General features: G+C 34.3%; 2 protein-coding genes across 4 annotated transcripts in view; both read right to left on the bottom strand.

The window, feature by feature from the left end:
* The window catches only part of LOC119832680, a 92,407-nt gene that overhangs the window by 16,782 nt on the left and 49,066 nt on the right, over positions 1–26,559 (bottom strand). Inside the window, exon 2 of one of the 3 annotated variants that reach the window (XM_038356392.1) lies at positions 17,229–17,274. The exons of the other annotated variants lie outside the window; for them this stretch is intronic. The gene's annotated coding sequence lies outside the window, so the exon portion shown is untranslated. The remainder of the gene's footprint in view (positions 1–17,228; positions 17,275–26,559) is intronic. 3 annotated transcript variants of the gene reach the window in all.
* Positions 21,926–26,559, bottom strand: part of LOC119832681 (GATA zinc finger domain-containing protein 14-like) — a 7,892-nt gene continuing 3,258 nt past the window's right edge. The window contains exons 3-4 of the mRNA XM_038356393.1: positions 23,738–23,818; positions 21,926–23,548 (exon numbers count right to left, since the gene is read on the bottom strand). Of these exons, the coding sequence (XP_038212321.1) occupies positions 22,062–23,548; positions 23,738–23,818 (1,568 nt within the window). The 3' untranslated portion in view covers positions 21,926–22,061. The remainder of the gene's footprint in view (positions 23,549–23,737; positions 23,819–26,559) is intronic.

Here is a 26,559-nt window from a genome sequence, read left to right as displayed (position 1 = left end):
AATGGGAAGGGTAAGGAAAAGGGTACGCCTCCGGCTCCCCACTCATCGAACGAAACACAGCAGTATGCTATTTCACGCCGGTCTTCTGTGGCTAATTCGTGTCGAAGAATGTTCGATTAACACAATAAAATTTAATTAAATATAATTTTCATTTTACTATCTTTAACTAATAATATGAATTTTTGAGGTGGAAGGCCTTAGGTTAGCCGGTGGTTCGCTTAATGGTAACGATCTCATACTCATTATAAATTAATTGAAACAAGCGAATTGCATACGAAATGATTTATTGTAATATGCAAGGCGTATTATGTATGTATGTACATGTATAGTGTGGGAATGCATTGCTTTTGTTCTTGGTACGTCGTGTGAATGTTTGACCCATTGTTTTAGACTAGTGATGTGCCGATAACGATGATTCCTTTTGCATAATTTTTTAACGGTGTTCTAAGTTTAATATAGGAATAAGGAATGAACATTGTGGGCGTCAGCTTTTTTTTACTTATTATGGAAAGTTCAAGTAAGCGAAAATTGAGAGAAATATTTCGAGATCACGTCATGCTTAGGCTGGTTGTAATGAGAGGAAAAAAGATTCGTATAATCGTAGATAGAAAGAGAACTGGGCTTGTTTTAGCGGACGCCAGGAATCGATATTTTTGAATTTTGTGGTTGGTACTAGCTTAAAATAAGATGTTCCTTGTACAATATTTTATTTATTTGTTACATTTTTCTTTTCATAAATAGATAAATACTATATAATTGTGGGAGTCGAGCATGCTTCGGCACGAATTGGGCCCGCTCGCATCGGGGAAGTACCACACCCTCACAGAAAACCGGCGTGAAATAATAGCTTGGTTTTGTGTTTCGTACGGTGAGTGGGGGAACTGAAGGCCTATTTTTTTCCCCAGCCCTTTCCAGTCCAGTCCTTCTTTCCAGTCGTCAAACCTTTCCTTATCCCTTATCCCTTAAAAGCGGGCAGCGTATTCTCAGTCATAGGTCTGAGCCTCTGCGAATGTTCATGGGCAGTGGTGATCGTTTACCATCAGGCGAACCATCAGCTCAGTTGCCCGCTATGACATAAAAAAATACATTTCTCCTGATCTTTAAAAACAGTTTATAAACAATATCGATATACTAGCACATCACTAAAGTAAGTCAAGGACCCTATCAAAAGTCAATTACGGAAACTCTTTTTGATATTTATCAAAACGACATAAACGTGACGAAAAATATAAATTCGTTCGTAAGCAAACATTGCTTTTAATATTTTTTTTATATAAATGGTTGCATAATGACCGCCGTCCGCCATCTTGGTTGAAGAGAATTGAGATTGAGAAAGAGAATTTAAAAGAATTTAAAATAAATATATCGTAGGTATGTGGTGCAGTGGTGGCTCAGTCAGTGGTGAGGACCTCGGATTTAAAATCGATAAGTCGGGATTCGGGACTAGACGAGCATGCAGGAAATAAATTGATAGTATTTTCTTGTGTTTGATTTCACGCAAGTAATTAGAAATTTAAAAATTTTTTACGGATTTTAAACGCTATTTATTCATATTATTTACTAAGCCGACGTTTCGAACACTTTACAGCGAGCGTAAAGTCTCCCCGTGTCTAATTAAAGGGTTAAAAACCCTTTTCTTTTTAAATAAATTGATTTATTTTATTTCTAAATAAATTGATTTTTCAATTTATCTGCGCATGCGCATCAGCAAACCGACATGTCCAAGAATCAAAAGTTCGACGACATGTGACATCTGCCAACCCGCACTTGGCCAGCGTGATGGATTATGGCCTGAACCCTCATAGGAGGCCTGTGTCCCAGCAGTAACGTGTATAAGCTGATGATGATGACATCGTAGGTATTTCCACATTTAATGAATAAATGAAAACGTATCATTATTTTACACCATTACATATAAAGAAGATGCATACAAATACAAATACAAATGGCCTATGTCTCAGGCAACCACTCAGCCAACCATACACGATATAAAATTTAAAAGCACCAAGACATAGGGCGCTTATATAAAATGTCACCATTATAAAAAATATTTTGAAACATTCGAGTGTTTCTATTATTAGAGTTAATAAATTAAAAATATACACATTTCATGTCTATATAATTTTATTGTCATCCCAACATAACATAAATACAATAAAAACAAAACTTGAACTAAAAAACAGCACAAATGATCTCTTCCAAGCTACTAAATGTGGGGCGTAGGTACAAAATAAATTGGTTCCATAGTCTATAACGGTGAGGTCCATAACAAATGTATTCGATAGCCATTTTTCCCACAAACCTGCTACTGGCAAGCAGATTACGACTATTATCGCATAAACGCGTCTAAAAACGCTTCTCAAAGTTTATGAATATAAAAACATTATAATATTAAAAAAAATCTCATTTATAAAAATATTGTTAAAAGAACACGCTTCAATGATGCAATCAATTATAATGTCTCACTTGCTCTTATACAGAATATCATCATCATCAGCCCATATATGTTCCCACTGCTGGGACACAGGCCTCCTATGAGGGTTCAGGCCACAATCCACCACGCTGGCCAAATGCGGGTTGGCAGATGTCACATGTCGTCGAACTTTTTTGATTCTCGGACATGCCGGTTTCCTCACGATGTTTTCCTTCACCGTTTTAAGCAGTGATGATGTTATCCACATGCGCAGATAAACTGAAAAATCAATTTATTTCCTGCACGCTCGCCCGGTCTCGGACCCCGACTTACCGAATTTGAAGTCCGAGGTTCTCACCACTGAGCCACCACTGCTTATACAGAGTATACGTAAGGATAATAGGATAAACTCATTAGAATACTGTACTATCACCGTTCCTGTTTGAATCTGTCCATTTGAAGTTGGTTACAATCGAGTCTAAATTAAACGCCTTTTTACATGTAAACAAACCAGATTTACACTTATATGACTTTTAAATTTGTTTTAGTTTTTGCCGTCATTGACCTACCTGGGTTCTCTTTTTATATTACTTTTAAGCATAGAACTGTACTCTGTATATCTATGACTAATATATATATTTGTGTAATAAGGCTGTCTGTGTTCTATTATACACTTAAAAGATATCACGAAAGTATGCTTCAAGTAGTCTTATTGAATCGACTTAAATTAATCTGTTTACAGTTGAAAAGTTATATGTTAAAGTTTTCAAATCAAATCAAAATAAGTTATATGATAACTGGAGCATATACATATTAAGGGTTGCCTGCTAGAGATTGCTACATATAGGGCCACCTTTTGTTTTTTTATGTTCTTTGATTCGCATGCTTATTTTCAATTCATTAAGGTTTACATGAAAACTTTGAGAACCGCTGTCAAAATGAACCGGTTGTAGTCGAGTGCTGATATCGCATTAAAATTACCGACTACCGGCTATTACTAGTCGATATCACGCCAGACCGCGCCTCCCTTAATGAAATTTGTCATGGTTCGCCCATGAAGAGCCTAGTTTTTACGGTACATCCATGCAGGGCGAATTTTTTTATTCCATTTAGTTTGATTATTATATCACTTTAACTTCATTTCGACCGCCGCCTTGTACAGTGGTTAACGAGTGAGCGTATAGGGTCCTAGGTTTGATACCCACGGGAGACTTAGAAAAAATATGTCTTAGTCTGACAGGACACAGAAAGCTGATTTAACTATTTGAATGGCTAATCCCAAAAGAACATATCCTAAATTTATTTCCAGGAATCGAGAAAAAAGCCTCGAATTCTGTATTGTGTATGTTCTGTTATAACTACGGAATCATTAATCTGTAACGCAATAAGTAATTGTAATAAATGAGCCATAAAACGCGTACCGGCGTTTGTGTAGATGTAATAATGTGTATTATTTATTGCTTTTGCTTATTCCTTGAGAGATACTTCAAAGCTTCATTCTCATATTTATTTATTTATTTATTTCATACATTTCATACATACATACATTTTTGACATTTTTAAATTTACAATTTATGGCAATATATATTTTTAAAGTTTACATATATAAAGCCGATGTTTCCCTAGCTAGATTGCAGGGCAACCTGTATTTAGGAGAAACAGCTTGCTTCTAAAAAAATTATTGTCGTGAACTATAATTATAAAATGTTTTAATAATGAACTTGGACTTTGACCAATAATTCATGGTTTTTTTCTTATAAAATCCAGACAATTGTTTACGTGTTTTTTTAACCATACCAGTTTGTTTAGGAATATTATAATAAATTTTTAATAAAACCGTTCAAAAGTAAAGAAATAACGGTCAAAATGATGAGGGCTAAAATTAGATAGAAAGTTAGATAAATTGAGATAATTTTCAATAAAATAAGAATGTACTTGTTGTAAATATATGTGTAGATTGGATACATTTAAAACAATTCATTCACGCACACTTGTTATAATAAATTTCAGGCGCCAGAAAAATACTGACAGCTTTATGTAAAACTAGCTGCGCCCCGCGGTTTCTCCCGCGTAAGTTCGTATCCCGTAGGAATATCGGAATAAAAAGTTGCCTATGTGTTTTTCCAGAAGTCCAGCTATCTACGTACCAAATTTCATTGCAATCGGTTCTGTAGCTTTTGCGTGAAAGAGTAACAAACATACACATACACATATATCCATCCTCACAAACTTTCGCATTTATAATATTAGTAGTACTGGCAACTGAAAATGCGTTCAGAAACTAATAATATTGAATACGTTTAGAAACTAAGAAAAAAAATATTTAATTATCAAGTTGAGAGCCAAGTTATAATGAAAATAACCCAGTCCATACGTATGTTAAATCCTATGAAAATTAACCGCAAATTATGTGAAAGAATCTATAATTAAATTTCATATTATTTAATTAATGTGGATGCAGCATTAATAGTCTAATAAACTAAAGAAAGCTGACATCTTGTAACTCAGCTATATTGAAATTATCCTCAGAAATAAATAGCTGAAATTAAAAACTTTTTAACGGATTTTAAACGCGATTTATTCATGATTAACACGACGTTTCTAATCAATGTTTAATAACATAATGAATAAATCGCGTTTAAATCCCGTTAAAGTCTTTAATTTCTAAATTTAAAAAACCCGCGTAAAATCAAACACAAGAAATTAAATAGCTGAAATTAAATTCTAAACATTAGTACTTTAAAAGCATAATGAAAGAAACAATTATTTTCCTTCACGCTTTTACTCGCCGCCACGGTCACAACAACTATTATTGCTTATATTTCCTAAGAATTACCAATGAAAACGCAAACCATTGTTATGACATATTCCTAGATTCATCCTAGCCACTCCTAAGCTCCTATAAACTTGATGACAAATGTGGGATTTTTATCAACATGTCCTTTAATAAGTTAATATTATTCAGCCCAAAATAATTTCATTGGCGATACTAAAATTATTTCTACAGAATAGACTTAAAAATGTTAATAAAGAGACACATTTAAAAGTTTCACATTACTTAGCACTGCTCTATAAAGTACTAGCTGCGCTCCGCGGTTTCACCCGCGTTAAAGTCCGTATCCCGTAGGAATATCGGGATAAAAAGTTGCCTATATGATATTCCACTTAACCAGCTGTGTACGCACCAAATTTCATTGCAATCGGTTCAGTAGTTTTTCCGTGAAAGAGCAACAAACAGACACACATCCTTACAAACTTTCGCATTTATAATATTAGTAGGATTTTCACTGCTACTCCATCCCCTTGATATGTATATTTGAAGCGAGAGACATTAATTGTAGGATCTAACAACTCCATATATTTATCTGTCCTGTAATTGTATATCACACTAACTGATAAACAATCAGATCCATTTGACGCTTGTATGCGCACGGTGGCTGGTGTAAGTGGGAGGAACAGGGAATGCATTGAGTGACTGTTCAATTAAATGTTTTTATTGTTGCTTTGTGGCGGATATGGGCTTCGTAATCAGGATAGGATATGGGAAATCCTATGCGGCTACGATAATGTTATGCGTTAGTTTGATTTTGTGTTAACATTGAATTATTAAATGTAAATAAATTCAAATATTGTTATTACATTATAGAATAAGAAATTGACTTAATTAGTATGATGTTAAATAAGTAGGTATATTAAGAATTGAATGAAATATAAAATCACTTAATAATTATGTTTGATAGTGTATGTATTATAATTTGTTTTCTATACAATTTTTTTTAGTTTTAAACGAGATCAACTCATTTTTAGTACTCTTACCAATTGAAAGAAATATAAGTCAATTAAAATTCATTCATATTGTTTAATTTTGTCTGTAAAATCCATGTACAGACAGACACCTATATTGTTTTTATTGAACAGTTTTTGACTTTAAACATCTTTTAAATAACATATATTCGAAAATGTGTTTCTTTGTGTATTTGTTATTTATGTCTTTTTGGAGCGATTTAATGAAATGATTTTAGCGTCTGGGAATAGTTAGGAGGTAAGACAGAGACTGCATAGGCTACTTTTACCTTTTACCTTTTATCTTTTTACTTTTTTAGCTTCGTAGAAACTGATTAACGAACCGTTGGTAAATGATAAAACTATATAATGACGATTCAAAAGTGCTTCTAGGAGATGTCTACTTGAATAAATGAATCAAGTTTCAATTTGAGAAATTTCCTTTCACTACGAACGAAATTAATAGACACATATGAGTGTGGTTTTTAAAATATTACATACTTGCTTTTGCCCACGGCTTCTAATGCGTTAAATTTGGAGTAGTTTAATAGATTTTGTACGTATAAACCTTACTCTTGAACCACTATCTATTAAAAAAACCCATCAAAATTCGTTGTGTAGTTTTAAAGATTTAAGCATACATAGGGACACAGGGACAGAGAATTCGACTTTGTTTTATATTATGTGTGATGGCATAGACATTCCTTTTAAAGTCGGTATGTAAGCAGCACGACTCAGCAAGTCTCCTAATGAATGCAAGATGGTCACAACACGAAAGTCGTTGACATATCACACGAGTGTGTACATAATCATAAACGGCTCATCACTTTCACTGTTACAGTTAATGGATGTCAGCGATGGACATACGGAAAGATTGATGCAGAATGACTGTTAGTTTTGTTTGAAACGAATTTAAAATGGAATATCGCGTTGTAAGGAAGTTAGTTGGGCTAAGTTTCAAAACTATATAACCTTAAAATCGCCGCCCCGGCTTCGCCCGTGTTAAATGATATATAGCCTATATGATTCAGTGAAGTTGTAGCTTTCTAATGATTAATAAATTAAAATCGACCTAGTAGTTTATAGTATTAGTATAGATATTACCAAATTAAACACTCAATATACAAATACAATGTTGATACGATGTTTGTCCGCGATGTACTCCTAAACTACTCAACCGATTTCGACACCGACTCACACACCATGTGCAGTTTGATCCAACTTTTAAGATAGGATAGTTTATATTATTTAATTAGCATAAACTACCCGGGTGGAGCCGGGGCGTGCAGCTATCCTATCATACTAATACTTTAAATGCGAAAGTTTGTAAGGATGTATGTGTGTTTGTTACTCTCACGCAAAAACTACTGAACCGATTGCAATGAAATTTGGTACGTAGACAGCTGGACAAGTGGAATAACATATAGGCTACTTTTTATCCCGATATTCCCACGGGGTACGGACTTACGCGGGTGAAACCGTGGGGCGCAGCTTGTTATATAATAAATGCTCATAAAATCACTTTTGGTGAAAAATTACTTGAGGTTGAAAAGTTATCGAAGTCATTAATAGCTTACACAGATTATAATGTCGTTTGAATTATAATCTGTCTGCGGTGAATGGTGATCAATTATTGGACCTTCCGTATTCGTAGACAATATAGAAGAGTAAGTGTTATAAACTAGCCGCTTGCCCCGTGGTTAACCGGGATAATATAGCCTTTGAAAAAAAGTGTAGGTTTTAATTTTAATGATTAATACTTCCGAAGATTGCTCTTCACATACATAAAATTAGGAACTTTAATTCTGCTTTATTTTTCATCATAATTACCATAATTCATATCTTATTGCATATCTATTTTTGTGTTATTGTACACTGTAACCTATCCTACTAATATAATAAATGCGAAAGTTTGTAATGATGTGTGTGTGTTTGTTGCTCTTTCACGCAAAAACTACTGAACCGATTGCAATGAAATTTGGTACGTAGACAGCTGGGCAAGTGGAATAACATATAGGCAACTTTTCATCCCGATATTCCTACGGGATACGGACTTACGCGGGTGAAACTGGGTCACAGCTAGTTTATAATACAAAGCACCTTACAAGAAGCGATTAAAAGTCAAAATTGATAATACGCCTTCATTGAATCTTTCTTTTGTTATTTATTATTGTTTCAATTATTCCGTCTACAATCTGAAAGGTGTTCGCAAATATTTCCTCGTGCCTGCTACCGCTGGTAACCGCAGGTAGACGCGAAACTCAATTGGTTTACAGTTACGGCATAAATGAGGCGAATTCCGCACCGAGGTCCTAAGGCGCTTACAGACATCATTTGTCTATCTGGTACTTATATAGACTAAGTGATACTGAAATTGGATATATAACGACTTTAAGATTGATTCATTACTTTTATCTAAACGTGAATAGCATACACGGTTGTGCTCGCTTACCATCAGGCGAACAACGAGCTCGGTTGCCCGTTAAAACAAAAATCTCCTCTCGTATTCATTTTCATTGATTCTGGTGATGCCTTATGCAAAGAAAATATTAAATTGTCACTATAACATCCACTGCCTGAAAAATATTGATCATCTTTCCTTATAAATTGAAGCCTATCTATAAAAAACACCATCAAAATCTGTTGCGTAATTTTTAAGATCTAATCATATAGACACATTGGCGGAAAGTGACTTTATTTATACTACGTAGTAACGGATTTAAACCTCTTTTTATACCGGTTTTATACCGTGTCATCTACTAGAGCTCTTGTTAGATCTAGGTCTAAAACCTCCTTCCTCTCTCACCTGCTCTGCTTATGAACAAAAAGTTATCATTATGACAGTATTCTGACAGTAATTGCGTAAAAGTGGAGCGATGTACATAATGATACTGTAAGAGGTGCTTTCTTAGTAATAAGGCGTCATTGCGATAATAATTGTATTTTGTATCCTATTCCTACTATAATATTATAAATGCGAAAGTTTGTAAGGATGTGTTTGTGTTTGTTGCTCTTTCACGCAAAAACTACTGAACCGATTGTAATGAAATTTGGTACGTAGACAGCTGGACAAATGGAATAACATATAGGGAACTTTTTATCCCGATATTCGTACGGGATATGAAGTTACGCGGGTGAAACCGTCGGGCGTAGCTAGTAGTATTATACTCGTAAATGCGAAATTTTGTAAGTATGTGTGTGTGTTTGTTGTTCTTTCACGCAAAAACTACCGAACCGATTGCAATGAACTTTGGTACGTAGGTAGCTTAACAACTGGAATAACACATAGGGAACTTTCTATCCCGATATTCCTATGGGATACGGACTTACGCGGGTGAAACCGCGGGGCGCAGCTGGTAGGTTGATAAATATATACTAACACTAGCTGCACACGGCAAACGCTGTTCTGCCTTACTCTGATCATTTAGAGGTGTGAAAAATAGATGTTAGCCGATTCTCAAACATACCCGATATGCACACAAAATTTCATAAGAATCGGTCAAGCCGTTTCGGAGGAGTATGGCAACGAAAACTGTGACACGAGAATTTTATATATTAGATGTTCTCTGAATCGTTTCAATGCATTGCTGTAACGATTGATCCAATTTTTTCTTCTGTTATAATCAACTACAAATCATCAACGAATAATTTTAGCCAGATTAACCGACACACATTCTGACCTGGAATTATTATATTATCGTAATATCGCATTGTCCAACAATATGAGAGCATAAAAAGTCGTCGATCGTGCCCGTGAGTTCCGATTATTTGTACAGTTATTTAACATTGCAGCACGTTTGTACGATATCGTTACGACTTGTTAAATGTCGGGTGATATGATTAAATGTTCTGAGTTTAATGTGACAATAATACAGAACATCTGTAACGTTACACCGAATTTTAGTTTCAAGATGTCAGTTGATGATGAATGTCAGACTAATTTGCTTTTAAAATTATATAAATATTATATAATTTCATAAAGATCTATACAAAGAATTGTCTATGTTAACGTGTTTGGTTTAGTGGAAATTTTTAATAATTCAGAATTTACCATATAAGTAAATCCCAGTGTTTATTGTGTATAATACATTATATCATGGACTAGCTGCGCCCCGCGGTTTCACCCGCGTAAGTCCGTATCCCGTAGCAATAACGGGATAAAAAGTTGCCTATATGTTATTCCAGTTGTCCAGCTGTCTACGTACCAAATTTCATTGCAATCGGTTCAGTTGTTTTTGCGTGAAAGACCAACAAACACACACACATCCTTACAAACTTTCGCATTTATAATATTAGTAGGATGTATATGAATTGAATATATGCAAAGACTTTCAACTTATCGTAACGACGCATTGTAAACGACCGCCATACGCCAAGTTTCGTAGAAAGTAAACAGTGGCTTGAAAAGAAGATGTTTATGAGAAAAGTACAGTTTTAATTCATTTAAGTATTTCAGTACCGGTAGTTACGTTCCGCATTATCCGTGTTTGGATGAATTATGGAAATCGCGTGTTTTAACTCGCTTAATCAAGATTATTATCGGAGAATAACATTTTTATGAACAAAGCTAATATTTGATTTAAAGTTTAAAAACTTTTTTCTCTGTTCAAATAAATATAAAACGAATTTGTTATCTGTTATGACTTATGTATCGTGAAATTTATTATTGAATATTTCCTGCATTATGATAAAACAATCATAAAAATCATCACAACAATGAAATATATTGTATTTACAGTATTTAATTTAAATCTTGCTTTATATGTTTACAATTTTTTATTTATAACAACCCATAAATCACATGATAAATCGATTAATTAACAGAACATCTAACAAATGAGTAGAAAGTTTTGGCGCGAAGATGAAATAATGCGCGCGCATGACAGCGCATTTTTTTTTAATGGAGTCACCACGTCATCTTGCTGTGCCGCGTTTTTTCCAAAACCTTCGAATTCTTCTTAAAAAAATATTAATTTAGTTGCTGTTACCTTTAAAATCAATAGATTTACTAAAGAAAAACCTTTGATCACAACAACTTACAGCTGAAACTACGTAAAAATTGTGTTTAGTGCCAGATAACTAAGCGAGCTACGTATGTAAACCAAAAAAGATTTCCTAAATTCAAGTACACACAGGTGTATTTCATTTTATCTATATCGTGTCAGCTGTTACCTGTTAACAATACAAAATTGCTCCAACATAAAATAACAGATTGTCAAAACTAACCTCATAAAACTACATCATTATTATCATTATATATAATTTGTATGAACAACAAGTTACATAAATTTAAATGTATTACCACAGATAACATAACACTGCAATGCATAACTATGTGTATAATTGTCTTGGCGATAAAAGAATAATGCAGAATTGTGTCAAATATAATTTCCATCTTTCAAATGAATACTTACTTAACACTAGCGGTCCGCCCCAGCTTCGCCCGTGGTATATATATAGCCTATAACCTTCCTCAATATATGGGCTATCTAACACTGAAATAATTTTTCAAATCGGACCAGCCATACTTGCTATTAGCGCATTCAAACAAACAAACTCTTCAGCTTTATAATATTAGTATAGATTTTCAAGCCACCCACGTCCCTGGGACAACAAATTCTGAAATGGCGTCAGATGACAACAAACACCAAAAGAATCACGTCAATTGGTTGATAACCCACGGAGTTATGATTTAGGAAGTAAGAAAGTCAAGAAAAAGAATCATTTGATGTGTGTGTGTGTGTGATGGTTTAATGTATTCATGTTAACAATTAAACATACATGTAAGCCTCTTGTAAAATTATCATATTTATAGACTACTAGCTGCGCCCCGCGGTTTTACCCGCGTAAGTAGGAATAACGGGATAAAAAGTTGCCTATATGTTATTCCAGTTGTCCTGCTGTCTACGTACGAAATTTCATAGCAATCGGTTCAGCAGTTTTTGCGTGAAAGAGCAACAAACACACACACACATCCTTACAAACTTTCGCATTTATAATATTAATAGGATAGGATTTTTTTAATAAATTCATTCAATTCATAGACACGATGGTTTAATTAGAAACGAATCAAGCAATTAAACACATACTATAATCGAGAATAAAACAATGGAATTCCCTTATGTGTAGTCGCTCATCCAATCGTCATACCAGCCACATACTTTCGCATCAAACCACGATTTCATCAAGCCATTTTCCCCCCAATTACCGCGAAATAAAGACAAAATTTCCGTCAAGCAATAAACATGTCCGCTACCGTGACGGTAGAAAGCAAATCTCGTTAATGGATCTCTTTGGAATTCTTTTATATTGTCATGCGAAGTAATCACAGTGATTTCCGATAGGATTCCGATAATCTTATTAACTGAAAGTTTCGATAAAAAGATTACATAGGTTTGCGATGTGTGAAGTGAAATATAATACCGGCCAAGCGTGAAAGGCGTCAATATATGATGTTATATTCTTTTTTTTATGTCATAGTTGGCAATGGAGCTGGTGGGTCGCCTGATGGTAAGCGCTACCACCGCCCATGAACATTTGGAGAGGCGTAAGATCAATTGCAGACCTTTCGCCTCTACAAATGGATTGTCGACTTTAATTGGGAAGGGATTAGGAAAGGATTGGGTCTCCTATCCGACTTAAAAATAGATATAAATATCTATAAAACTTAATTAGCGTTCCTTGTTCTTGTTATACAAGTATATGTATAAACCTTCCTCTTAATTCACTCTATATTTAAAAAAAAACGACATCAATATCTGATGCGTAATTTTAAAGATATAAGCATACAGACACACAGATAAGCGACTAATATACGTTGATTTTACTATGTAGTATAAAAGAAACGGATATTGCTAAGGCATTTTTACCAAGAACCATATGTATACATTATAACAAGTCGCATGCAAGCAACAAAACAATAGCCCGTTTAATTTCCCAGTACGCGACAATGCTTTCGCGTCATCAATATTACAATATTGTAGTCCAAGGGTGTCATGATATGATGCAATATGACACGCAAGCAAGTCTGGGAATCGTCTTTGTGAAGAAGAAATGATATATCAGTGAGTTTTAGTAGTGCAAATAACAAGAACCAGTCGTGTGATTCCACACGAATTTACAGGTAAAATCATAACATAAATACATGAAATAAAATCAATTAGCTTTATAAATGATTAAAGATTTTATAAATTGACTTTTCTTTTTGTTATGATTTGGGTACTAATTACTTTAATTGTATTATATTATTGGTATTTTGTTGAAATTACTTGATACATTAATAGTATTTCTATTACTCTTAGATTTTTAAACATTTTATAATCTTCACCTTTACGTATGTATGTAACCGACTCCTGTAGACTCGATTTTGACCCACTTTAAAAAGACAGATTTAAATCAAACTTTGTACACTTATCAAGTACCGGTAAATAAAGTCCCGTGTCCCCTACTGGGGCATGGGGCAGATGATATACATCTGTTTCACTGATCACTTTATGGACAAGTAGGTGATCAGCCTTCTGTGTCCTGCCAGATAAAGACATTTCATACCGGTGACAATAGAATAATTTCATAAGTTTATTTTATTCCGTTAGGATCATCAGGATTACATAATTTCTTTAATATACTTTAACATTACACCCTTTTCTTTCATAAAACCTGCAAGTGAGACAATTGACGATTGTTAAATCGCGTTTTTTAGTAAAATATCATCAAACCCTCGACTCTACGACCCGACCAGCGGTTTTAGCGTAACAACCACACAAACATTCGCATTTATTGCAGCAGTATCGGATGTAATAACAGGTATAAGAGGAAGATCAATGGCCGATTCATCACAAGAAGGTTACCAAAATACCGTTTCCTCTAATTAATACAAGATTGTAATCTTACGTTCCGTTCGTTAACGTTGTACTTATTTAAATGTGTGTGAATTACATTTTATACTTAGGGGGCGTCCATAAATTACGTGAGGTGTTTAAGGATCCCTCCTTAAGGGGGGGGTCAAGTAAAATCTTTCCAAATCTCACTTGGGAGAGGGGGGTTTTAATAAATATCACGTATTTTTTTTAACAGAAACCCGTGAAAATGAAGTTTAGTTAAAGTAAAAAAAAAAAGTTCTAGAAAAATTTACATATGTCAAATCTTGATATATTAGTATAGTATAGTATAGTATTCGTTATTTATCCTTTTAAATCCCGCCGGGGAGAAAGTTAAGGAAAATCTCACGAAATCTCACCAAGGATGGCGGGGGGTTCAAAAAATCCTGAAAAAAGTCTCACGCAATTTATGGACGCTCCCTTACACATCTATAAATACACATTTATTCGTCTTCAAACATGTATTTTAAAATGACCCTTGTACCTAACGAGACAATATCATATGTGATATCGTTACTTGCTGACCGGGCAAACGCTGTTCTGCCTTACTCTTATGTATCATTATGTATGAAACATAGATGTTGGCTGATTTTTTTTTTTTTTTTTTATGTCATAGCGGGCAACTGAGCTGGTGGTTCGCCTGATGGTAAGCGATCACTACCGCCCATGAACATTCGCAAAGGTTGGGCCTCTGCGAATGCGCTTCCCGCTTTTTTGGGCTAAGGGAAAAGGAATGGATTAACGTCTGGAAAGAAGGAATGGACTGGGACGGGTGAGGAAAAGGAAACGGACCTCCGGCTCCCCCATTCACCGCACGAAACACAATGGCATGCCACTATTTCACGCCGGTTTCCTGTGGGGGTGTGGTACTTCCCCGGTGCGAGCTGGCCCAATTCGTGCCGAAGCGTGCTCGACTCCCACAATAGTCAGTGTTATCCGATATGCACACAAAATATAGTCAAAAATGGTCCGTCCGTTTCGGAGGAGTATGCCTTTCTAATTTTCCTGGGCGTTGGTAGCGCTTACCGTCAGGTGTACCACCAGCTCCTTTGCCGTCTATGACGTAAAAGAAGAAGGTTACTGGGCTGGTGGTGCGACTGATGGTGCTCGCCTGATGGTAAGCGATTACCACGGTCCATGAACATTCGCAGAAGCAGTTCCAATACCCGCTGTATGGTATACGGGATATGGAAAGGATTGATGAGTGGTAAGAAGGAATGAACTGGGAAGGATTAGGAAAAGGAAACGGGCCTGTTCGCGATATGTGCAGGAGGTGAGTCGCAGTTTCTTTTTTTTCTTTACGAATAACTAGCTGCGCACCAAATTTCATTGCAATCGGTTTAGTAGTTTTTGCGTGAAAGAGCAATAAACACACACACATCCTTACAAACTTTCGCATTTATAATATTAGTAGGATAGTAGGATTAATTTAAAAGTTTAATTTCACTTTCTTTTAAATTCTCTTCTCTTTTAAATTTATGTATGGTTTTTTTTTATATTTAGTTTTTGTTATTATCGAATATTTAATTATAATAATAGTAATTCTTCTGCCATTCGGGGCGGAGACTGATCAAATAAACCAACGTTCATAAAAATTGGTCGAGCCATTCTTGAGCAATCAATGACGCAACTATCCCGACCTTGTATCATTAAAATATCGACGGATAGCAAAAAACGTTCTGCTGATTTATCCGATTTAGCTAGAAGAAGGATAATGTTTTTGAACGTATGTTTGTATGTACATCTATGTTTGTTTCTTTAATTAATTGATTTAAATTGTTAATGCTCTTGGTTACATAATAATTAATATTAAATTATGCTCCATCTTTAATCTAGAATCAAACCTCAGTCATCCATTATTTGTTTCTTAATAACATTTCAATGTGGAATGAAATTATTATACTTTTATCTTCAAGTAATCGTGTTTTTTTATCAATAACTCATTAATATATGGCCTAGCTTAGTACTTTCATTGAGGAACCTACGACCAAGAACATATGCGCTAAGGGTTTAACCATTTCACTTCTGAACCAAGGTTGCATTCACAATATCTAAGGCATTTAGAGTAACCTACTAACATTTAACTAAATAAATTATCATATAATACCAGCTATGAGAGAAAAAACGCCTGCTAGGGATGCCACTATTAAAATAATATGAATATAGACGCTGCTGGCCCGTCTTCAAACCCTACGTTTTAGTTTTATATTACGTAGTTATTTTTAAAGTTTAATTAGATACCATAATCTATAGATTAAAAATAGATACTGTACTTGTAAATACGAGTATATTGAACATTTTTATATTAGGTAAATCGTAGTTTATTGCATTCCCGTTTTTAAAAACTACGTAATGTCTAAGTTTTAATTTTACTTTTAATAGCATTTATACAAGAATTTATAAATGAAAAATGTGTCAAAAATAGAAAAAAAAAAACGATCATGAGGTGGGATTCGAACAGGCGTTTTATACGTTGGGCTTTGATCCGGCCTCATGGTGTAAATATTTCTATTCTTTATATAAATAAGTATTATTTTATTAATTCAAGACACTAATTATAATGACTTTCAACGGAAAATTTTAAAATAATTACAATACGGGATTGAATTTATAACAAATTTTAATAAAGAAAAATGTCTTAGTGCCAACCCTACCCAGTCTAACCGCTATTGGGCCAACAATATTGTTAAATAGTTTTACCACCATTCTATAGCACCGTATTGCGTTCACATAAAGCTCAATTTCGAATGGCGCAGATTTATATTGTCGCGGTCAAGTACCTTTCATGTTATGATACCCTGGTAACGGGTATTGAAAAAAAATGTCGGAAGCACACAGATGTTTTTTTTTATGGTAAAAAAATGTCTGAGTGCTTATTATTGAAATAGAATAAATGGTATCTGAAAAAATATATTCTCGTAGTTTTAATCAACTTTAAAAAATGTTAATATGATTATAATATGATGTTAAGTTTAAACTAGGAGATATCTGGTTTCGTTTAGCATAAGTGACTACCTATTGGTGATAAATTAGTTAAATTTTACTATATTCAGTAGTATTTAATGGAAGTTGTACAATAAATTATTAATTACCTTAAATGTCATAATGTAAAAAATTTTTGAAAATCGTCTTTAAAAGAACATGCTTTTTACTACCTTAATTCTATTCAAAGCGAAAGCAGAATCCAGAAACTCGTCATACCTGAAAAGAAAATATGTTATTATTAATAATTGTTATTATCTTTAAATTAACAATATTTATTAAGTCTCTTCCTCTCTCTCTCTCTCTCTCCTTCATACACACTTTATTCAGTTTTCTTTCAATGGTTTGTGTTGAAAATATAATTATAATATTACAATTAAAGTTAAAAATGATCAAAATTATTGGAATATGAGTTGTCGTATATGTCTAAGCTCGTGATTAAATCAACTGCTGCATGTAATAAAAAATAAATAAAGAACGTAATTATAATATACAATATTTAATTATCCTTATAAATATGTATTGTATTTGTTATCTTAATATAGATAAATTACGTGTTACATTGTTTGTCCGCGATGGACTTCTAAATTACTGAGCCGATTTTAATCAAATTTGCACACCCAATTTCATCCAATTTAAAAGATAGGAGAGTAAATATTATTTAAATTACGATAAACGACAACCCGGGCGAAGCCGGGGCCAGCGGCTAGTAAACATATTCAAAAAACCGATTTTCGCTAGAAGCATTAATCTGAATCGGTGGTAATTTAGCTTTCATAAATGCTACTCGAAGTTTCCATTCAAAAAAAGTTTTCGAGTTTCAGAATAGAGTTTTGAGTTTTTTTTAATCACAAAAGGCTATTAAAAATGTTATTATCATTATCAAAGTTTCACCTGACGTGCAATAAAAAGTGCTTTCTTTGTAAATTACGAACAATATGAAGCGATCTCACGGGAATTCCGCCATTAGTTATGATTAGTCTTTGTTTTCTATGGTCGCCATTTTGCTTTTGTGTTTATGACATAACTCGCTTATAATTGCTGATAATTACATGTTTGACGGACTTCAAAAGATTAGGAGATTCTTAATTCAATAACTCTTTTTTTGTTTTATTTTTAGAACTTTCAAATAGGTTTAACGATTTTAATGATTCTTTTTTTATTCGAAAATGGTGCGTCGTTTAAATTCGGTCTAATTTTGACAATTTGTAAGCGATTTAGTTGTTTTTAAGAAGTACTTTATCCTAAATATAATACTAAGTATGACGTAAAAACTTTTTTTGTATATCTGTTAAGTTTCAAATATATTCATTGGATTTAGATGAATTTTGCATGTTTCGATCAAACATATTCCATATAGGAGGAAGATTGTAGTATATAATTATTTTTATTTCTATAAAATACAAAAAAATTATAACAGTTATTTATTTATTTATTTATTTATTTATTCTTTATTGTGCACTTAATTAACATTAAAGACAAAGAAAGGAGACAAATAAAACTTACATCTAGGCACAATGGGCGGTCTTATCGCTTAGAGCGATTTCTTCCAGACAACCTCGGGTACAATAGAGGACTATTATAATAATAATATGGGTAGTAAAATTTTAAAGTTATCAACAACCCACACTCAAATATATATTGAAGAACTTAATGCACTCTATAAGTGCATATCAGTTGATTTATACTCCGAGAGCCGACTGGAGAAACTATAAACACGCTTCACACCGGTTTCCGATCACTAATTTATGTCAACAGCTGGCACCTCGTTTGTTTTAACTTCGTCTACACTTGCGTGCTAACATTCATTTATTTATATTAGGTAATTAAAAAAATAGCGATAAAAATAAATAAGTAATACAGGAGTATTCGCTTATGTGGGAAAATACATTTAAACACCTACACTTAAAGATTTTATTCGTACAAATTCGAACGATATATTTCTCATATTACAATTTCCCTTGTGATATTGTAATTTTAAAGCAGATTCTAAAACGACTCATCTCATCATCATCATCATCATCTCTTACAAAGCTACATGAACTGAATAAATGTTTGTGTCACAATTCAAGGCCGCGTTAGCGACTATAATATTATTTGAATAAATCTAGATAGGTCATGAACGTAGTTCGCAGCGGGACACGTCGAGTCTTCTGATTGGTCCATACATATCATTCGATATAGGTTGATTTTAAGCGGACCAATCAGAGGCCGCCACTTGTAACGAAACTGTCAAAATATCATTGCCTTACAATATTATTCGGGTTTAATGAGTTGGGACACTGTCTGGACATCTCTCGCCTATGCTCCGCGATCAAAGGCGTTGTTTTACTGTATGTTATTCTCTTTATAGTATAATGACATCATATATAATTATATCATATGAAGATATATCAATTTTAAAGCAATACTACCCAACATTTGCGATGCCAAAAATTAGTATATGTCTAGAATGAAGTCTTTTAAAGAATTCTGAAAGCGATTCTGTAAATTATCAATGTGCCGCTCGCTCGACGACTTAGAAATATGATGACTCATACAATGAATGGATCGCATTTAAATTCCTAAATATATAACAGCTGAAGACATAAGTTATCGAATTAGTAATTAACTAAAAGTATGAAAAATTATTTGCGCGTCGGAATAAAATGGGTTCTGTCGTTTTGTGTGTAAAAATTAGCATGGCATATATATGTATACACTAATTTTATAAAGATGAAACTCTATTCACAATATGCATTTTCATAGGCATCATTTTTTATGACCTAGGCCTAGCACGCTAGTAGCAGATAGATTAAATGTGAACTCAATGTCAAAAATGAGTTCAAATAATACTAGATTGTGAGCTCATATCAGATTCTTACCTTATTGTGTTATGTTAAGGCTACAGTAGCGCCCTATTATCAATAGAAATATAATATCATGTTTATATTGCAATATGTATACGTTTACATATTATTAGATACCTATGTAAATATAATCTTTGTGCACTCAACCGTTTGTGTGTCAATGTCGTGTTAGTCGGCCTGTTTCCTTTTCCTCACCCTTCCCAGACCGTTCCATCTTTCCAGTCGTCAGTCCTTTCATTTACCTTAGCTCAAAACGCGGGCAGCGCATTCATAGAGGCATTCCCTCTGCGAATGTTCATGGGCGGTGCTGATCGTTTACCACCATGCGAACCACCAGCTCAGTTGCCCGTTATGACAGAGTTGAAGACGTAGGGGCATTGTAAATGCGTTACCCGCTTTTAAGGGGTAAGGGATAAAGAAATGACGACGGGAAAAAAGTAATGGCTTGGGAAAGGGGAGGAATTTATAAATGCAACGTTTAAAAATATTGTTAACATAGAATAAGGAATAAAACACTGTGAAATACATTTAATTGTTTTTTATTTAGATACAAAAATAAAGTAATTCTGATCGATAAATTATAAAAATATAAAAATGAATCTTAATTAGATAAAACGTAGATAATACAAAAGTAGCAAAAACAATATCAAAAACACAATCGTGTAAAATGGCACATAACTTAACATACTTATTTCTTACTTAATCTACTCTTAATTAAGTTATAAATAAAAACCCGTTTAAGGCACATCAAAGTTTTAAGACACAATTACTTATTTTAATTCTAATCAAAACTCTCATAGATATACTAAATAACTTTTATATCCGATTATATTAATAATATAGTATAATTATCATCATCATCATCAGCCCATACTTGTTCCCACTGCTGGGATACTGGCCACCTATGAGGGTTCAGGCCATACACCACCACGCTGATCAGGTGTGTATAGGCATATATAGGTACATATTATATGTCGTCGATCTTTTAATCCTGGGACAAGCCGTTTTCCTCACGTTGTTTTCCTACATCGTTTTTGAGCAGTGGTGATGTCATCCACATGCCCAGATAAATTGAAAAAAATATATTGCACACGCTTGCCCGGTCTCGAACGCCCGACTTATTCTAAGTCCGAGGTCCTCACCACTGACCCACCACAGCTATTATCATTTTAAATACTGCCAAGCAAAGACAGTGTTACTATTATATACTCTTTTCATCATATTATACTGTAATAATAATTATACTATATTATTAGAAGTCGGGAAAATGTATAGTTTATTTAATATTACTATAAAAACACTATGTATTACTAATTTTTTTTATCAATCTTAAAAGTAACACTTATAAATATATCTTTAATTATAAATGCACGTAAGTAGCTGTGTATACATTTAATTATAAATGCACGTAAGTAGCTGTGTAGAGGTAGAATAGTTTCAGATAATACTTGTATCTAGACTTGTTTTCGCGCAAGTATTTATTTTTTTAGACTATGTCTATGTTCGAAGAATATTGTTATTGAGGCGGACTCTATTTCTGTAGTATATGTTGCAGTTAACATCCGTTATACTTTACGACGCGTTTTCAACAGATGCATTGAGTTACAACTAGTTCTAACTAGGGATACGCTTTAAAAACTAATACATAATTTGTAGTTGACGAGTATGTATGATGTAGGTTGATTGGTTATTCACCACCATGACCAGACTCGCTATAAACTGTTTTAATCTAATAACTATAATGATAGAAAATATCAACTTTGGTCAAAAATGCTTGTAATTTGGCATTATAAATTAAGGCATCAAATGCGTTTTTTTTAATTTTTTTTTTATGTCATAGCGGGCAACTGAGCTGGTGGTTCGCCGGATGGTAGGCGATCACCACCGCCCATAAACATTCGCAAGGGAATATTCGAATGCGCTGCCCGCTTTTATGGGGTAAGGGAAAAGGAAAGGATTAACGACTGGAAAGAAGGAATGGACTGGGACGGGTGAGGAAAAGGAAACGGGCCTCCGGCTCCCCCACTCACCGTACGAAACACAGTGGCATGCCACTATTTCACGCCGGTTTTCTGTGAGGGTGTGGTACTTCCCCGGTGCGAGCTGGCCCAATTCGTGCCGAAGCGTGCTCGACTCCCACATACAAAGTTCTCATTTTCACTTTCCGACCGACTTGTCAAGTGCCAATATTTGGGCCTCTATCTGACTGTATATTTTATCTCCGATTGTTTGATGGTTCCTCGTTTGGATTGCTGGAGGTGCAATTGCCTCGTGTTCATGTACAGAAGTTGAAACACGTAACGAATTATTTGTTCTCGTATTATTATAACCTCTGGTGTTATGAACATTACCTTGCACAGTGAATTTTTCTTGAACAGGGATAGCCTGTCTGTTCGTTTGAAGATGTTGTTTATTTATCTGCCAAATAGGAACAGATGGGTTGTATTGGGATGGATGTTGAACGGGTGGGGGTGCATTTCCATTGGCATTTGATATTTGTCCCGCATTATTGGATTGAGTTCCCGCGTTCCGTACTCGCTTCGAATTATTTTGTGTCTGCTGTTCTATCACCGGATTATATCGTCTATCATATTGCGCCTTGACGCTTACCATTTGGCTAGAAGTAGAATGATTTGAAGAGTGTGGACTATAAGTGTAGTTTCGTCTTTTTCGTTCTTCTGTCATTGGAACGCAATTATAGTGCGTTATAGTTACATCGCTCGGGAATGTAAAATTTGAATTTACTATTTGGGCTCCTTTCTCACTAGTGCTGTTGTTCATTGTTTGATCGTTTGACGCGGGTATGTTGCTGCTTTGAACATAATTATCGGTGTTTTGATTCGAATTAGACGGCATGGGCATGCGTGACGGACTTCCTTCGTTGCTACGAATGACTCTCTCTGATGATTTATTAGAATCATACTCGGTTTGCGTGGATGAACTACATTTGTTGTTAGTTATCTCTGTTATTGTTGGAGATAGAGATGAGTCTGTTTGTGTTTGCGAATTAGTTGTCTCATTGTTAGTTTGAACTTGCTGCGATACCATTTGACCGGTACTCGCGTAGTTTTGCATCTGTGAATTATTTGCTTGGTTCATTTGATTTTGTACACTACTCCCATAATCAATAGCAGATTGTAATTGACTTGGCCCAGAAGGAAAATGATTATAGTTTTGCCAATACTGGTTTGGGATCTGGGCTGGGCCATTCGGTGCTACTGCAGGCATGTAGTTTACTGGCATGTAATTGCTGGAGAAGGATTCGTTTCTTGTAGGAACTATATTCACACCAATATGGGGAAAAGCATTCACATGAATGCCATTTATATAGATGTTAAATCCTTCAGTCACCCTAGTTGGTTTATTACAACAATTGTGATGAGGGCAAGGATTGGAAAAAGCTCCAGAATGTTCTTGACAACAATTTGCACGTTGATTTTGTATGTGAGTGGATGATGAGCAACGTTCATTAAAATTTGTTTGGGTTAATTTGTTAGTTACATCCGTCGTCGTCGTAAAATCTTCGTCGCTACCAAACAACTGTTGCAATTTCTTAGATACTTCAATATGCTTATCAACTTTCTGCTTCGTAATATATGGTTCTTTGGTTTGAGCTTTCATCGTGGTAGCCAGTTTATTTGTATCTGGTGAAAACAAGAAATTCTTAATAACGTGAAAAAACGAATTAGTTTTTGTACAGTTGATTCTTATCTTGCCTTTAAGGAGGCCTCGTATTGTCAAGGTGATAACTAATTAATTTATTTGTCATCAATGTTGCTTGCATTACGTTATCTATGCTTACAGTAAATGCTGTCATCGCATCTGCCGCTTACCTTTGACGTTTGACTTGTTGAACTTCTTGTCTGCTCGCCGTTTCCTATTTGCGATAAATTTTTCAGCTTTCTCATAGGTAGCTGGAAAGATTTAAATAATGTATTCAATTCTGAATATCAAATAATTCCTCACATATATTATTATCTACTTAACGTTGGCTCACTTCACCACTTATAACTCAAGAATGGTTGAACGGATTTTAACTTTTTGGTTAATTGAATTTGTCTCTCTTGGATCAGGATAATAATTTTTCAAGTCAAGTTGATGGAACTGAGGCTAGCAACTAATTCATTATAGTTTTTACAGTTAACACTTTGTGCCTCTTTTAAGGTTAATTTGTATGCTGAAGTAAATAAAGTCGTTATAGCCTAAACTAATTCAAACATTATTTTAAATTTTATATTTCATTATTCAAATGACGCGTTGCTAATATTAACAAATTATTTGTGACAGTTAATGTATTCTATAATATTCTATTTTATTCTATTCTAGCCTAATCGACGGACAGACAGACAGAACAGAGAATATGTAAATATACTGCTAGTAGTATTCCGTGATCCAGCCATATTGATCCAGACTAATCCATTAGATTAATTAAATGAAGTGTCCACCAGTGTCAACACTACCCACTAACGATAGGTTAGGCTAATTTAATATCCCAAATTGAAAGCTATTCAAATTATTACGCAAGATCAAGTTTCGTAGCCTAATTTTGTCGCTAAAAAGGCTGAGTCAATTTTTAATTTAGGGGGTGAGGGGTACCGTGAAGTCTTACTGCAGTACTAATTCTAGTGCGGAAAAGTGATGGCACTAGACGATCTATATAGCCCATATCCTTTTCCTTCCCCTTCCCAGTCCGTTCCTTTATTCCTTTATCTTAATCTTTTCTTAATCCCTTCCCAATTGAAAGTCGGCAATCCATTTGTAGAGGCGTAAGGTCTGCAATCGACCTTACGCCTCTACAAATGTCCATGGGCGGTGGTAGCGCTTACCATCAGGCCTCCTACCAGCTCCATTGCCGACGGTGACATAAAAAAAAAAATGGCGCTGTATTTATCCCATACTGAAATTAGTACTGCTTTAGGACGTTAAGCAGTGGTGGCTCAGTGGTAAGAACCTCGGACTTTAAAAATCGATAAGTCCAGGTTCGAGACCGGGCGTGCGTGCAGGAAATAAATTGATTTTTTAATTTATCTGCACATGTGGATAACATCACCACTGCTTAAAACGGTGAAGGAAAACATCGTGAGGAATGCGGCATGTCCAAGAATCAAAAGTTCGACGACATGTGACATCTGCCAACCCGCAATTGGCCAGTGTGGTGGATTATGGCCTGAACCCTCATAGGAGGCCTGTGTCCCAGCAGTGGGAACATATATGGGCTGATGATGATGATGATAAGACGTTAATGTAACGCCCCGAGATACATCTACTATTGTTGTGAAAAACATTGCAATAGATTACTAAAATATAAATAAAAACTATTGTGGGAAATAATGATGTGTTCATAAAGAACTAAGGGCGGATATATTTTTGGAAAAAAATTAGTGTTTGATGTTTAAATACATTTGAAACGGGTTTGTTTATTCATCAATAGCTGTCCGGGTTTTCCTGAAATATAATCCCTACTAATATTATAAATGCAAAAGTAACTCTGTCCGTCTGTCTGTCTGTTACGCTTTCATGCCTAAACCACTGAACCGATTTTGATGTAATTTAATATGAAGATAGAACTGAACTTGGGAAAGGACATAGGATACTTTTCATCGCGAAAAAAGGGTAGAAAGGGTTGAGAGAGGGGATGAAAGTTTGTATGAAAGTTTGTTATTGTCAAACCGATTTTGATGAAACTTGGTATGAAGATGGAGCTAAACGTGGGAAAGAGCAAACCATACTTATTAATGTGAAGAAAATACTCCTTACCGTGTCGCGCGATATAAGCGAATTCTACGCGGGCGAAGCCGCGGCCGAAAAGCTAGTTGTTTTATAATAGTAACTGCTTAGAATTTAATATATCAGTTAGTAATAACAAATTTATCAAGATAGTTTAAACTGATTTAGAGTTTATTTGCAATCTTACATTGTATCATAAAACAATGTATAACTTTAATAAGTAATCGGCGTCACGTACACCAGTTGAAATGAAATGAAATTGATGAATTATGAATGAACGAATTATTCTCACGAAAAGTGGTTATAGAGTGGTGTTGTTTGTAAAACATCTGATCTGCACAGTTTGCCAGTCACAGCTGGTATGCGAATGATTACATAAAATAGAAGAAACATTAAAAATATTAAGTTGGAGCGTGGCTGGCGCTAAGTGGCTAGCCCCTTTTCCTTCTTACAATAACATGTTTTTTTTACTTATCTTTATATTAAGTTTTAGTGTTTATGTATACTTATTTAAGATAAAATTTACAGCTATAAACACATTTGTAGCAAAGGCGAAACAATACAAGGCCAATTACAAGTTTTCACGTGTATATCTCGTTTTGATAATTAAAAGTAATATCTCTCTGATTTAATGTTTAAAAAAGCATTAGCAGTACATTTTTTAATTTAGGCGCGCAGAAAAGATGTAAATAAATGTATTTTCTTACTTCTTTTCCTTTAAGAGTGTCTCAAATTCATATCATTTTTATTATTGTTATTGGTTATTTGAGCCAAGTGTTGTAATGTGAACAAAACACTGTTCTTATAAGGCTATTGTCAGGTTTGTTTATCATATACAGCGATAAGAGTTTTATACAGCGAATTCCAGGTAATGGAAACTTTAGTAATTTTGACTTTGATATATTTAAAATCTTAAACAACCGATAAT

The sequence above is a fragment of the Zerene cesonia genome, chromosome 15 (genome assembly GCF_012273895.1).
Source record: "Zerene cesonia ecotype Mississippi chromosome 15, Zerene_cesonia_1.1, whole genome shotgun sequence".
Lineage (NCBI taxonomy): Eukaryota > Metazoa > Arthropoda > Insecta > Lepidoptera > Pieridae > Zerene > Zerene cesonia.
The sequence above is the reverse complement of the archived record's forward strand: the minus strand, read 5'-3'. Positions and strand labels throughout refer to the sequence as shown.